This window comes from Brachyhypopomus gauderio, chromosome 4, assembly GCF_052324685.1.
Source record: "Brachyhypopomus gauderio isolate BG-103 chromosome 4, BGAUD_0.2, whole genome shotgun sequence".
NCBI classification, from domain to species: domain Eukaryota; kingdom Metazoa; phylum Chordata; class Actinopteri; order Gymnotiformes; family Hypopomidae; genus Brachyhypopomus; species Brachyhypopomus gauderio.
In genome coordinates, this window is record NC_135214.1 from 21,437,629 (window position 1) to 21,454,417 (window position 16,789).

At 41.9% G+C, this 16,789-nt stretch overlaps 1 protein-coding gene across 2 annotated transcripts in view; it reads left to right on the forward strand.

The window, feature by feature from the left end:
- Positions 1-1,379: 1,379 nt before the first annotated feature.
- The window catches only part of bsna (bassoon presynaptic cytomatrix protein a), a 103,422-nt gene continuing 88,012 nt past the window's right edge, over positions 1,380-16,789 (forward strand). Inside the window, exons 1-2 of one of the 2 annotated variants that reach the window (XM_077003013.1) lie at positions 1,380-1,770; positions 14,162-14,663. In XM_077003013.1, coding sequence (XP_076859128.1) covers positions 1,601-1,770; positions 14,162-14,663 — 672 coding nt within the window. In that variant the 5' untranslated portion in view covers positions 1,380-1,600. The remainder of the gene's footprint in view (positions 1,771-14,161; positions 14,664-16,789) is intronic. The other variant, XM_077003014.1, reaches the window with a different exon arrangement.

Sequence of the window (16,789 nt, forward strand, 5' to 3'; positions counted from 1 at the left end):
GTGTGTGTGTATGGGTGTGTGTGTGTTTGTGGGTGTGTGTGTGTGCGTGGGTGTGTGTGTGTGTGTTTGTGGGTGTGTGTGTGTGTGTGTGTGGGCAGACAGGTGTTGGGGGATGTAGGGGCTGATGGGAGATGTAGGGGCTGATGGGGGATGTAGGGGCTGATGGGGGATGTAGGGGCTGATGGGAGATGTAGGGGATGATGGGATATGTAGGGGATGATGGGAGATGTAGGGGCTGATGGGAGATGTAGGGGCTGATGGGAGACGTAGGGGCTGATGGGGGATGTAGGGGCTGATGGGGGATGTAGGGGCTGATGGGAGATGTAGGGGATGATGGGAGATGTAGGGGCTGATGGGAGATGTAGGGGCTGATGGGAGATGTAGGGGCTGATGGGAGACGTAGGGGCTGATGGGGGATGTAGGGGCTGATGGGGGATGTAGGGGATGATGGGGATGTAGGGGCTGATGGGGGATGTAGGGGCTGATGGGAGATGTAGGGGCTGATGGGGGATGTAGGGGCTGATGGGAGATGTAGGGGCTGATGGGAGATGTAGAGACTGATGGGGGATGTAGGGGCTGATGGGAGATGTAGGGGCTGATGGGGGATGTAGGGGCTGATGGGAGATGTAGGGGGTGGGACTGATTCCAACAGAGTGAAACCCTAAACAACTTCAAAAGAAAATATGACTTGGTTTCCCATGCTTGTCATCATCTTGGTACTGAAAGAGGCGTAATGGTGATAATATATGATAATAATATATATTGTCTTTTGAGGTGAACTAATAAAAAATTCACATATCGTGGCTTAACACAAAGACGTGTATTTGTCACAACATAGGCGATGTACCAACTGAGGTCCCCTTAATTTAGACTGGCAATTATATCAATTATAAATTATTTCTTAGAGCATTTGTACTTAGTTAAACTTGCAATCTTGTTGTTATGAACATGTACTACACTAAATCTAGACCTGTTACAATAGCCTACTGTTGTAGTAGTTTCAGTCTATTGGCTTTTCAGACATAGACACATAAACTGCTTTGATGGCTAAAATATTCTTCGTTTTCGAATGATAATATGCAAAATCAAATGGCTCTCTTAAGAACCATTTAAGAACACTAGAAGTGACTTTTAAAAGTAGTTGTTAGTTGTCACTGTTTGGCAGTTCCTATGTATGCACTAATGTGTACACTCCCCACGACCACGACCCTTCTTTGATGTTTTTAGTGCAATTTCATCGGCGAGAGCGCTCAGCACATACTGAATTTAGTCTCGAGCCCTTTTCCTCTGCATTATTCTCAGCGTAGGCTTAAGAGGTGCACGCATCCTGTCTCTTTATTGAACACGTGAGTACTGTAGTTGACGGGCGTCAGCGCGTGATCGTCTCGCGACCCACAGCATCCCCTCCCACCCCAACTCGCTCGTTCTAGCTCGCGCCCGGTTATGCGCGTGCTCAACGCAGGTCTCTTGATCTTAGGGGGATGATGGCGGAAGACGAGCATCGTTGAGTCCGCTAGCGGTTTTAAAATATACATATTAGAAGACTACTGATAATCGTTAGTGAATAGTCGACCTCCTTCGGTCGCTGTAAAACGAGGCGATGGGTAACGAAGCCAGCCTCGAAGGCGGGGAAGGAGGCTCCGTGGTTGGGATGGCGGGAGCCCCAGGATCCGTTTCAGCACCACCGAGCTCTGGACAGCTAATCAAGCCCGTGAATGGTGCAGCGGCCGGGGGTGGAGCAGCTATGGGACCCGGGGCGAGTATGAACAGGTAAGATGGGACCCTTACCTACTATTATATATGTAATGGCCGAGACATAACACTGATGGACAACACCGAGAGGTGAAAAAAACGTGCATATATGTGTCAAGTTTATTATGATGGTGTATCATATGATGCTAGCGCTCGAAAAAACGACCTACGCCTGGATGCGACAGCGTCACGCGCTTTGTAATATTCATATGTAGTTATGGTTATGGTTAATCTAAATGTCACTTCCTCGTATATCGCTCTGACGAATGAATTACGCTTGCACGATGCTCTCAACCGTGAGAGCTTGTAATACGGATGCCATTCACATTCTTTCTACACGCTGCGGGTTTTACTGCCCGCAAAAAGCTAAATGTGTACATATACCGCACATCCTCGCAAATAATGCGATGAGAGATCTGAAAACCACGTAATAGGCGTCGACGACAAACCGAGGACAGTGTTTCAGTTGAAACATTTCCGCATGAGGATAGATTTTAAAGATGATGCGTGCATGTGTGTGTGTGTGTGTATGTGTGTGTGTGTGTGTGTTTGTACGTGTGTGAGGGCGTGCGCGCGCGTAGCGTACGCGTGAATGAGAGATATGGTTAGTTCTGCCACCGTGCTTAACGATATTCCGTTGTAAAACATTTCCATCTTCTGTTCATAGTTGAAAGTATCATCTCCACTGGTGTCTATAATTATTCAGTGTGTAATTTAGCATTAATTTTTTTAAAGCAATATTTTCTGTGTCCTGAATATAATCGGGCCTATATATTCTATAGTCTTATACAATATAACACAGCTCCTCCCCCATCTATTACTGTCAGCAACGACAACCGAGCTCCCACGTTTTTATAACTCGTTAATTTATCAGCTGTAATTGAAATAGTGAAAGCCCACATATAAAGGGATTTAGGGACCCGCCAGTTCACATCTCCATATATGTAGGGCGTATATAGTCTACTTCCCCGTAATGTGTGCATTTGGAAATTCAAAAATCGTTTTTGTTCAACCTAGTTCGAGAGCCTTATTTCCTCATACACGTATGTGTAAAGGAAAGCCTGCACTTCATTTACATTAAGACGTCATTAAATTCATCCATGTGAACCTTCAGAATCACGTGCAACGTGTTTGCTCACGCTCGCGCTGGCTCGTCACGTTTCGCCCCCTCCCTATCACGCACGAGCGCTAGCCCGTTGTACATAATATTTGCATTCAGTCATAACGTAACCAGAATATGCCAAAATATGCATAAGTGTAGAAATACGTTTTAACACATGGCCTGTTTAACGGACAAAGATGCGAAACATATTTGTCAGAATGTAGTCGTAATACACCCCCCCCCCACCCCCTCCGGTCCATGCACCTGTTTTTTTCCGGTAATGAGAACAAATCACGCTTGTGAGAGAAAACGCGAGAATAAATAATTTGGCGTTGATCGGCAGATGGAGACAAAATTGATCTGGACACCGGACGCGCTGCGTGTGAATATCCGTAAAAGATGAAAATCACACACGAGCACCGAGTCCGTTTTAAACACTCAAGTCCCCCATAGATTAACCCCCAACCGTGACATGGTATTCACGTTGGTAATGACTCCTGACTGCCCTTGATAATCAGCCTATGATTGTGTCGGGAGTACGAATGCCGCTGTTAATCATGCCAGAAGTATGTGTGTATGTGTGTAGAAAGGAGAGAGAGAGACACACACAGAGAGAGATAGAGATAGTGAATAGTTTGCCACCAACAACCCCATATTACAAAAGCATTTACATTGTCATTTTTATTTGCAAGACCAAATATGCTGGCCTTCAAATACACAAATTCCTTGTTGGAAGGTTAAAGGGTGTTATATTATGAGGAAAAAAATATATAGATTACTATTGTCATCAGCCATAGAGTTCTGAGCTTGTCTGATGTCCACTGTGGGGGAGAAAGATGTTTTAGGTTCATCGCTGCAAAAATAGAGTGTCCACCAGAAGGACTGTTGTTAATGGAGGTGTGGCTGATAGCTCTAAGGCCTCTCTAGAGTTTCACATGCTGAGTGGAGATTTATAAAAGGCCCTGGTCCCTGAATTCAACCAAATACAGCTCAGCTTCTGGCCTTTCTATTTGTATTATAACGGATATTCTTTGGACTGTCACACTAAACATCTAATATGTAGACTTGGATTTATTATTCATATTTAGTGCCAAATTGTCAGTTATTATTGTCAATTATATCAATGTAAACACTGCCCAAAGATGGAAATGAGATGGTACTGCAGTTTGCCTGCATTTTGCTGGTACTGCAGTTAGTGGGGACTTCAATCCCAAGGGAATAAAACAGGTAAGGCAAACAGTCAGGGCAGACATGTGGTAATTACTGTCTGCATTATGTCCACATATGTGGGTCTGTGAAGATAAGCAGAATAACAGCAATTATGAGTATATGAGACATTAAATTACATAATGTGGAGCATCTAGTGCATCTTCTCATCTAACTTAATGTGTATAAATGTGGTCAAATCAAGCACAAGCCCATGAAAATATGACAATAATAAAAGACAGTATTACAGTAATTACAATATTCAGTGTTTTTCTGAGAATGTATGCATGGTATAGATTTTATTGAATTATAGGTTAGCCTAGACCATGATACTATTGATCAAGAGAAGGATCTGTTTGGTTTCTTTATCTTTATTTTATATTTTCTAAAGAAATGACCTAAATACATGTTGTAGCTATTACACTACTGAACTTGGGAAGCTGTGTTGTTTCCAGAGCTGAGATTTCCCCTGCCGACACATTTTCCCATCCACTACAACACTGGGGAAGCTATCGTTTCAGCACCATATCATTTCAGCACCATGGCCAGCATCTGCCAGCAACTCTCAGATACCCACAGTACCAAACTTAGAACATATCTAGAAATTAGTGGTACTAAAACCCTGATGGCTAGGAGCTATGTAAAAACATGATAACAGTGTAGAATGGTGGCTAATGTAATGTTGCTTTGCATCAGAGAATGTAGAATATACTGCATCCTTCAGTATAAGCTGCATTATATACACAGAAAAATGTATTTAAAACACAGCATGTCTAGCAGTTCACCATTGCTGACGGTAAATATCCACCTGCTATCCCCTGGCACATTTGAGAAAATGCTATAAGCATGTTGTAACACCACAGGCTATTGACCAGATGGTCAAAGATAACTGTGGCAGCTCACACACTCAACAGCAACAACTAATGTAAACCAGGGGGTGGGGAGTGGGCGGAGCCAACTATAGTGTATGTATATGAATGCTTGTTGAGTCAAAAATTCTAAAATCAGGAAACAGTCATAGAACACTAAGGTATTTCTGTTTGTAGGGTTCTTACCCATTGGCTAGTGGTCAGACTCAATGTCATTTCCATATGAGAACCTCACATTTTTATTATTTTAGTTTTTACGTGAATGTTTTTTTCTTCTATATGGAGATGAAGGCCATCTGGTAGAGCTACCACAGACTTCTAGACATCATTTCTTGGTCATTGATTTAATGGGTAGCAGGACATACTTTGATGTTGAGTTGCAGGGACTGGCTAGCCCTCATTTTCTGGTTGTAAGTGCACACTAATTTAGTTGACAAAGGATGACTGAGCAACCTGTACTGGCCTTTTCTGAAGTAAAGAATCTAACAATGATTCATTCTCTGTCCTCTATATACAAATGCTATAATGGCCATTACCAAAACAGTTCATATAAAATTACGTCATCCTAGTGTATAAAATAGAAAGATCTGTGTGTGTTTGTAGGAATTTAATTTACTTTTTTTTGCAATTTCCCAGTGCAAGTGTATATATTGTAAAACATGTATTCTCATCACTGTAATTCGTTTTAAACAGTAGATGTAAAAGTGTAACTCGCAGATGTCAAGGAGGTATTGGAAATAATAAATACATACCCAATTAACTACACAATAAACATTTGCCATGGTCCCCCAAACCATTATAGCACAACAAACTATTATTAGAGAGAGACTGAGTATTCACCGCTAAGTATCAATGGCTTTCAGAGGCTGCACTTGGATTAGTGTTATACCAGTATAGCCCATATTCAAATGCCAAACCCAAATATGACTTCAAGACAATAGCAATAACAATTTGCAATAAGAATCCAAAATCACAGGACTAAAATCTATACAGCAAAATGTTAGTTTTTTTTGTCAATAGGACATTTAAAACATTAAAATAAATATAAGCAACAACAATGATCTAAGCAATCAATCACCATAATGATGAGCTAAATCAATATGCTCACATGGCTCTGGGTCTCTGATATTTGTTCATGTTGGAAATATCATAGAAGTAATGTAATTAAGACCTTTCTATTAAACGCTAACTTCACATCTGGATATTGGGACACACATACATGGCCATCTGAAGTGTACTATCAATTTGGATAAACAGAATTGTTGTCATAATTGCCTCCAATTGCAGTTGGGGGCAGTTGTCATCATTGCCTCCAATCAAATGTTCTCTACATCATTATTTATTGCCCTCCATGTTCTTTATTCTTGAGCAACTTTTCCAGGTGAGAAGAGCCTTCAGACATCTGCAGATACAACAAACTAGTTATTATGTAGCTAATAGGAGGTGAGAACCTCCTACCAAGTTATTATGTAGCTAACGGGAGATGAGAACCTCCTATCTAGTTATTATGTAGCTAACGGGAGATGAGAACCTCCTATCTAGTTATTATGTAGCTAAGGGGAGATGAAGAACCTCTTATCTAGTTATTATGTAGCTAACGGGAGATGAGAACCTCCTATCTAGTTATTATGTAGCTAACAGGAGATGAAGAACCTCTTATCTAGTTATTATGTAGCTAACGGGAGATGAAGGACCTTCTATCTAGTTATTATGTAGCTAACGGGAGATGAAGAACCTCCTATCTAGTTATTATGTAGCTAACGGGAGATGAGAACCTCCTATCTAGTTATTATGTAGCTAACGGGAGATGAGAACCTCCTATCTAGTTATTATGTAGCTAACGGGAGATGAAGAACCTCCTATCTAGTTATTATGTAGCTAACGGGAGATGAAGAACCTCCTATCTAGTTATTATGTAGCTAACGGGAGATGAAGAACCTCTTATCTAGTTATTATGTAGCTAACGGGAGATGAGAACCTCCTATCTAGTTATTATGTAGCTAACAGGAGATGAAGAACCTCTTATCTAGTTATTATGTAGCTAACGGGAGATGAAGAACCTCCTATCTAGTTATTATCTAGTGTGGTGGCCTCCCAACTACTCCAGTACATGTCTTCCAATAATCTTTTTGATATTTTCCAGTCTGGTTTCCGTGCTCAGCACAGCACTGAGACTGCCCTTGTTTATGTGCTAAATGACCTTCTTCTCTCCTCTGATAATGGCCATGCCTCTCTTCTTCTACTCCTCGATCTCACTGCTGCCTTCGATACAGTCAATCATTCAATACTGCTCTCACGGCTCCGTGATCTTGGGTTTTCTGGCACCGTTATTTCTTGGTTCACTTCATACCTCTCGGATAGGCGTCAGTTTATACGCTTGGGTAATAGTAAATCTGATTTAGCTCCGGTTGCTCAGGGTGTTCCTCAGGGCTCAGTGCTAGGACCACTGCTTTTTACTATTTATATTCTGCCACTCGGTGAGTTGTTACGACAGTATGGATTAAAATACCATCTCTATGCTGATGACACTCAGCTTTATCTCAGCTTTAAGCCTCATGCACCTTTCCCACCCCCATCCATCACTAAATGTATATCTGACCTCAACCTGTGGCTACATGCCAATTTTCTTTTATTAAATGCCCATAAGACTGAGTTTCTTATTATTGGCACTAAGTCTATGGCCCTTCCCCTTGCCAATACATCACTTACTGTTGCTGGTTTGCCGGTCAAATCATCACCTGTTGCACGTAATCTTGGGGTTCTGTTTGATCCGACTCTTTCATTCGAACCTCAGATACGTTCACTCACTAAATCAGCCTTCCTTCAACTCCGCAATATCTCCCGCCTACGCTCATTTCTGTCTCCTACATCTGCTGAAACCTTGGTTCATGCTCTCATCACTTCCAAACTAGACTACTGCAACTCTCTCTTCTATGGTCTTCCCTCTAAGTCTCTTCGGTCCCTTCAGACTGTTCAGAATGCTGCTGCTCGTGTTCTGACCCAGTCAAGGAAGTACGACCATATAACACCTGTCTTAGAGCGTCTTCATTGGCTTCCGATAAGTCTCCGTATCCAGTACAAAATTCTAGTACTTACTTTCAAAGCACTCTCTGGTTTGGCTCCCATATATCTGGCTAATCTTTTGCACCGCTATGCCCCCACTCACCGGCTTCGGTCATCTGACACTGGACTCTTAGTTGTTCCTAGATTCAAGTTAAGCACCATGGGTGGTCGATCTTTCAGTGTGGCGGCTCCTACTCTCTGGAACTCTCTTCCCCTCTCCCTCCGTCTCTTACCATCTCTTAACGCATTCAAGGCTCAACTAAAGACCCACCTATTTAATCAACATTTTCTCACAACTTCCTCAACTTAGGTCTGTTCTATGGGATTTTCTTTTTTCTTTTTTATTGTCTGTTCTTGTCTGTGTTTTTGTTTTTTGTATTTCTCTGTACAGCGTCCTTGGGTACTTTGAAAGGCGCTATAGAAGTGGAAATTATTATTATTATTATTATTATTATTATGTAGCTAACGGGAGATGAGAACCTCCTATCTAGTTATTATGTAGCTAACGGGAGATGAAGAACCTCCTACCTAGTTATTATGTAGCTAACGGGAGATGAAGAACCTCCTACCTAGTTATTATGTAGCTAACGGGAGATGAAGAACCTCCTATCTAGTTATTATGTAGCTAACGGGAGATGAAGAACCTCCTACCTAGTTATTATGTAGCTAACGGGAGATGAAGAACCTCCTATCTAGTTATTATGTAGCTAACGGGAGATGAAGAACCTCCTACCTAGTTATTATGTAGCTAACGGGAGATGAAGAACCTCCTATCTACCCATGGAAGCCTTCATAATCATGTGTGCAGTGGCCCTTGTGGCCGAGCTAACCACACCAACATTACTCCAGGGCTGCCACCAAGTCCAAAACGAGCTCATATCTGTTCACAGATAAATACAAATGAAGCATTCGATCTGGCCGCGAAGATGCAACTTCTATGAGAAGAAAAGCACTGTTGATATCAGCTGTGCCATCACGTTGCCAGTCTCTGCATTGCAAATGAATTCCTCTTACTACAAGTAGCATGAAATACGCCGTTCTGCGAGTGTTTTGGCAGCTGTTTCATGGGGAAGACACTTGGAGACTGAAGAGAAGATCTCAGATCCGCAGATCTCCCATTAAACAGAATGATTCTCTTGGTTGCTCAACTCAGCCTTAAATGGCTGCTGGTATTACCAGAGATGATAATATTAAATGTAAAAAAATGTGAAGAAAAAATGTCATTATTTGTCCAAGTGTTGAATTATATAATGCAGTCATATAGTGCTATTTGTCATCATGAATTAGCAATGTAGTCAACCACCAAACAACCAAAAATGTCTTTTTTAATTTGTCTTTTTCTGTCAGTCTGATCATATAAATGCCAACAATACAAAAATGTCATATTAGGCATATCAAAATATTACAAATAAGTATATTCAAAGGATGACATCATAAATATCCCTTTTCTCTGGATTTCAAAACAAAATGCTAAGCAGTAATTTGTGTCAATCAACTGTCACTCAACTCTACAACTTTTTATATAATGCTACTATGGATACAAACTGTCAAATCATAATAGTCTTTCGATCTCTCTGTCTCTGACTCTTTATATGTTTACACAACCATTCTTGTATGTGTACATACAGTAAACTCATTTCCTAAAGTCCTAATAATCTTAACACGTGACACAGACACATTTTGGGAAGGAAGTCTTTTCAAGGAAGAGCACATAAATTTCGTTAGGCTGTAAAAAGATTGTCAAATGTGTGTGTGTGTGTGTGTGTGTGTGTGTGTGTTTGTGTTTGATGTGATTAAATACACACAAACATTAGAAATGTCTGTCAAACTGATTTATAATAACAATAAAAACAAAAGATGTTTTGCTACAGCAAACATTTTTCAATTAACTAAATAAAGACTAGCTCACTCTTCAGGAGACTAGCTCACTCTTCAGTGGACTAGCTCACTCTTCAGGGGCCTCAAAACAGCTAGCTTAAATAACAGTACACACTTAAAAATTAATTAAACTATTTACTGTTTCCATTAAACCATGAACAAGTAAGGAGTCTTTTGTAAAGCCAGTTATAGGTATGTTTTTGGATCATTCTGTCTACAATCAAAGAACCTTGTTGCTGTTTCTAAGTAAGTCACAATAACACATTGGTTGCTGGGAGCAAGAAATCTCATGAAGTTTATAGCCTTAGCTCTGAATTATACCTAAGGAAAGTGATTGGGGGCATTTTATCCTCAGAAAACAGGTGTGGTTAATATGATATACCCCCACAATAAAAGCTGCACACGTCTCTTGAATTTTTCTCGAAGTACAATGCCCGTTTGGTTGCCCTTAGTTGCCATAACAACTTTAAGTCAAAAGGTGCGACAGGCACCTGCCGTCTCCTGCTTCATTCACCCTCCTCTGTGGCCCCACGTTAGAGGTCTGCGCGGGACTGCTTTTTTAATCCCGCTCCCGCTTGTTTTAATCCCGCTCCCACCCGCTCCCGCCAAAAAATTGCTTGTTTTAATCCCGCACCCGCCCGCCACATACACATTTCTGTCGCCCCCCGCCCGCAATCCTAATATGAATTGAATTAATTAAATTTAGTACTTGAAATTTTCTTATGTATTTATTAAAAAAGCAATATATTGATGGATCGCGCTGTCCCATTTCTTACCACAGTCCAAACACATGTCGTCAGGTGACGTACACCAACACTTTCTGATATCTATCACAACAAGCAAATGGTAGACGATTTCCATCTCCGTTGTTATTATTATAATTTTCTAGACTATTAATTTGCGGGATTTTTCTACATGTATATGCGGTCCCGCTCCCACATCGCCTGGACTAATTCAACTCCCGCTCCCACCAGTAACAATTAAATTCTGTCCCGCGCCGCAAGATATTCTGACGGGACCCGCGGGATTACCACGCAGACCTCTACCCCACGTGGCCCCCACACATCCCCCACACGGTCCCCATGGCTCAGCTCTGCGTGATTTTGGTCATGTCACATCCAACTCCTGACTGCTTGTGTGGTGCTACGATGATGAAGACCATGAAGTCCAGAAGCTCCACCCCGTGCCCATTTGGTGGGGTGAGGTAGGGTGTGGTAGGGTGAGGGGGGGGGCTTCATTGAATGACTGACAGTTGTCGCATCTAGCCTTTTCAGAGAGCTGTTTATGGCTAACACAAAGAACAGAAGCTGTTTAAAGCAAGACAGGCCCAGCTTGTAAATGGCAGCTGAGTAGAAGCTAGTTTGATTCTGTCATGAGCCTATGTGTGTGTGTGTGTGTGTGTGTGTGTGTGTGTGTGTGTGTGTGTGTGTGTTCGTATGATAGAGAATCGTCTGCCTCACTAAAACACTAATGGTATCTGCAGTGATAACTGTGACTGAAAAGCATTCAGGTAAGAGCTGGCGAAGAAACTCAATTTTGGATAAATGTGACATGAGAGAGAGAAAGAAGGAGAGATTGGGTCAGTTTACAGGGGAAGGAGTTATTTTAACACCATTCTGCCTGAACTCAATGACTCGTGCACTGCTGTGTGTGGTTGTGCATATGTACATATGAAAGAAAGAGTGTGTGTGTGTTTGTGTGTGTATATGTATTGCTAGTGTTGCTAGTGTATTGCGTGTGTGTGTGTGAGTGTGTATATGTATTGCTAGTGTATTGCGTGTGTGTGTATATGTATTGCTAGTGTATTGCGTGTGTGTGTGTGAGTGTGTATATGTATTGCGTGTGTGTGTGAGTGTGTATATGTATTGCTAGTGTTGCTAGTGTATTGCGCGTGTGTGTGTGAGTGTGTATATGTATTGCTAGTGTTGCTAGTGTATTGCGTGTGGGTGTGTGAGTGTGTATATGTATTGCTAGTGTTGCTAGTGTATTGCGTGTGTGTGTGTGAGTGTGTATATGTATTGCTAGTGTTGCTAGTGTATTGCGTGTGTGTGTGTGTGAGTGTGTATATGTATTGCTAGTGTTGCTAGTGTATTGCGTGTGTGTGTGTGAGTGTGTATATGTATTGCTAGTGTTGCTAGTGTATTGCGTGTGTGTGTGTGTGTATATGTATTGCTAGTGTTGCTAGTGTATTGCGTGTGTGTGTGTGAGTGTGTATATGTATTGCTAGTGTTGCTAGTGTATTGCGTGTGTGTGTGAGTGTGTATATGTATTGCTAGTGTTGCTAGTGTATTGCGTGTGTGTGTGTGAGTGTGTATATGTATTGCTAGTGTTGCTAGTGTATTGCGTGTGTGTGTGTGAGTGTGTATATGTATTGCTAGTGTTGCTAGTGTATTGCGTGTGTGTGTGTGTGAGTGTGTATATGTATTGCTAGTTGCTCATGTTGCTGTTGTAGGTTTTGAAATGCCAGCGTGACACACTGTAGCAGTGAGTGGCTCTTTAACACTCTCTCTCTCCCTCAGTATACTCAGTTTTACTAACAGCTACACGTCCCCAGCACTGACTACACACATCAAGCGGTTTACCTGCCACACATCCAGATGGTTTGTGTGTGACAAAACATTTATGTGATGAAAAACTTGCAGTGAAAAAAAAAACGCACTATTTGAATGTCTATAGTAATGTAAGGCATGTTACCCCTTGGTCACACACTGATCATCATTATTAAAATGTCTTACAGCTACCTTGTTTAATGGAGGTTATTCATGAGAAAATTGTTATTTTTACTTTTGTAAATAAAAATTTTCACTTTAGTTATTAGAATTCAATTATAGAACAAGGAAAAAAGTATTCAAAGAGATTTGTGTGGACATTTACAACCTCGGCAATGCTGATGAATATTCCTCCTGGTAATAATACAGGCTGGTAAACAGTGTGCACGTTAGTTTATTATATTGTTGTTACCATAAAACGTAGTAGTAATAATGTCTAAAAAGAATGAATGTATAATTATATGTCTTGAATGTGTGTGTGTGTGTGTGTGTGAGAGAGAGAGAGAGAGAGAGAGAGAGAGAGAGAGAGAGAGGGAGAGAGAGAGAGAGAGGGAGAGAGAGAGAGAGATGTAGAAAGATTGTGTCCAGATGTTTCACTCTCCTTGTGGGGCATTGTGTAAATGAAAATATGGACAATTACCATTTTTTGAAAGTACTTCTTCTTTGGAAGCTAAAAACTCCCAACAGCAACAACAGTCCTTTTGTTAGACGTCTGCAGGAATAATCTCCTCTTCTAACACACTGAACCCCACCAGGAGTCATGGACTCCTACGAAGACTGTACTACTATTACTAATAGGCTAACAGCCAAGACCTCACGTTCACTGGTTCACTTTCATTTCCCCTCCCAGCATGGGGAGTTCGGAGAGGAAGTTACAGCATCTACAGCCACAGACAGTGTGAGAGGTTTTTTTCCACTGTTGAGTCATTCTGTGTCTCACCTGGGTGATGCAATAGCATCACAGGCTCAAGGCTGCTTCAGTGACCTCTTAATAAAATGGTGTATTCACTCTTGCCTTATTTCTGGATACCTTTATTTTAGGTAGCAATTTAGGGCCAAGGGCAAAATAAATTTGAATAACGTGTTGACTAGCCTGCATGTTGTATTTTTGACTTAAGAAGCTGTTAGTTTAATTTTAGCTTAGTTTCCTTTTCAATGAAAATGTCACTAGGGACCCCGACGTTGTTATGGAAGGTGCTTGTTTAGCGCATGAAGTAAGTGTGGTAACATGACTCATGTTCGCTTCTCACCCAGTCAAAGACGTGCTGATGCAGATAGCGTGGGAGCCTCCTTCAAGTAGTTTTAGCCAAAAGACAATGCGTTGTAGCTTTTATATCTTTTTTTTGCATTAGAACCTTCACCTGCACAGTCTGGGAAATAGAGCATCAGTCCACTGCAGTGTCTTGAGTACACAAGACTTTTAAAACACTACCCTGTATGTTACATCAACACCACGTGTGTGAGTAGGCTAGCTACCCGCACACACACACACACACACCCACACACACACACACACACACACACACACACACACACACACACACACACACACACACACACACACACTTAATTAGTCTTGACTGTGTATTCTCTGTCTGTACACTGCATGACAGAGATGCAGTGAATCAGATATCGAATCAGTGATTCACAAATGGTGACTGGACTATTGATGACAGTCTAGTAAGCTAAACTGGAAAGTACGGCTGAATACGATGATGTCTTTTTTTGTCCATCTGTCTCAGACTGTCTGGAACACCCTCAAGTCCCAAAATAAGCTACGGGCCTACCAGTGGTGCTGGGACAGGTGGAGCACGGGGCACAGGTGGCACAGGTGGTGCGGGAGGCGTGTCAGGACGAGGAGACCCCTACCGACTGGCCACCCACGACAGCCCCAGATCCTCGCCCACCCCTCAATCTCAGACTCAAGCCTCATCCCAAGGCACGGCAGGCGACCACGGTCCCGGTCAGCACGCCTCCAGACGCAACCTGCAGGTGGACTTCAGTGGCACCGGTGGGGGGCGATCGGGCCGGTCCCCCTCCGTGTCTCCTGACCGGGGCAGCGCGCCCAGCTCGCCGTACTCAGTCCCCCAGATTGCGCCCATGCCCAGCAGCAAGCTGTGCCCGATCTGCAACACCACGGAGCTGACCAGTGCCGACGGGTCGCCCAACTTCAACAAGTGCACCCAGTGTCGCGCGACTGTCTGCAACCAGTGCGGCTTCAACCCCAACCCACACCTCACCGAGGTAAGTGGCAATTAACCTTACAAGAGCTGCCAAAGCAACACGTCCCTGTCTACCTTCCAAATATATACAGTATATATATCATATATATCCACTATGTTTTTGAACAACGGAAATTCTTACCCGTCAGCTCCAGGGCTCTGCAGTGTAGGAAACATTCACTTCTCCTTTAAAGATTCAGTTAGACTTTCAAGTCAATATGAACAAGATTTAAGTGCCAAGTTGTTGATTCAAGTGCCAAGTTGTACAATAACGTCATGTCATACGTCACCGTACTCAGGTCTCATTAGGGAAGCTCTGGGAGGAAGTTTTATTTACTAGACCCTGGTTGTATGTCAGGATGCATTTAACTGAATCTGTTCCTTATGCAAATCATGTAATCAATAGTTTGTGTTTGGCACCAGGTCATGTGGCTTAAGAATATTTTTCTGGTAGTGTATTTTCTGGAAACCACAGGTCAGTGGATTTTGAGGCTTGTGTTGACAATACTTAGGCTCTTATTTTGAAAGAATTACAAATAATATCTATTCCTCTTTCTCTCTGGTAGTGTAGTGCCCCAGCTGTCTGAAGGCAGCTTGACTTGTCACACGCTCTTCTTCTGTCAGTGTTTTGACAGGCATGAGTGTCAGCAGCCATGTTGCGTGACAGGATAAAGGAATGATGTGTGTCTGTGTACATATGTGTGTGTGTGTGTGTGTGTGTGTGTGTGTGTGTGTGTGTGTGTGTGTGTGTGTGTGAATTTCTGAATGCTCTCCATTTTAACTTGCTCCTGTTGGAATTACACTTTGTGACTGTTTCAGTCTGTAACTTGAGGTATTTGGCATAAACATGTATGCTAACGTATGTTTGCTCATATGTGACTTTTGTGAAGATGTGTGAAGATTGCTTAGAAAGCAGCAGTAACGTCTCCAGAGGCTGCGGCAGAATTTCCATGAGTCTGAGAGTCGGTGGCTCTCTCAGATGTGAAGTGTAGATGCAGCAATATGGGGTGTGGTGGAGTTTGGTATGGGTGGAGAAAGGGGACATACTGTTGGAGAATGTATCAACATGGCAATGAGTGTGAAAGAAGAGACAGAGGACAATCTCCTGAAAGGACACGGGAGTGGGAGACATACGATGAAATCGTATGAGGGGACAGTCCATAGTGTAAAAATGAGAGGCAGAGAGTAACTGGGACACAGGCTGATGTGCGTTGAGCTTGCCTAAAAGCTCGCTCATTTATAAATGAAGTTTTTCTACTTGTTTTAAATGTGGTCATCTTTCCTGGTGGGTCAGATGGGAAGACACAGGAAGACAGAATTGGTGTGCGGAGGGACAAAGAATAAAATAATTAGTTAAAACATAAAAAATAACGGTGCACACCTTAAAGATGGCCCACCTTACCGATCGCTGACTAAAATAAGACATTTATTCCTACAGCAGTGACGTAAGACATTATGCAGAGCGGCTAATTGATGGACATAAAGTGTAGTGGGTGGATTAAGTGCTGTGCAATGTTTAGCATATAGCATATTAAATCCAACAGTTTAAAGCAGAAAATGTTATGAGGTGGCGCTGTGTGTCTAAGCCTGGATTCCTAGGGTTTTGAATAATATCTACATTATTCACTCTGCGTTCCTTTATTGAAGACTTTCTTGGGTACTTTTAATTGTATTTCAATTATGCATTCCTATAACAAGTACTAAAGCACCATCTTCATTACCTATGTTTGGAAGGTCATTAACATTTATGTAAGGGATTTGTGATTATTGAAATAAAGTAGCATCTTAATGAGACAGAAAATAAGATGATAGATACAGGTAGTAATGCAGAAACTGACATTTTAACACGTGCACATTTGAATGTATTGTAGCTGTGCTTACCATATGTGTCTCTTGACCCTTCACTGATAAGCAATAGCTGTGCTTTGCCATTCCAAAGGCAATGTGGTGTTCGAAAATATCTTCCTTTGAAGTTTAATTAAAATCTATAAACGTTTATGTGAAATAAACTCTCCGTCTCCAACACAACGTTTAAACAATTATGTTTTTACACAATTGTTTAATGACTGCCACTGTCCAATTGGACCAATTTGTGTGAGTTAATTGCTGCACACATCACACCTTCATTCTCTCAGTCGGAAACATCTT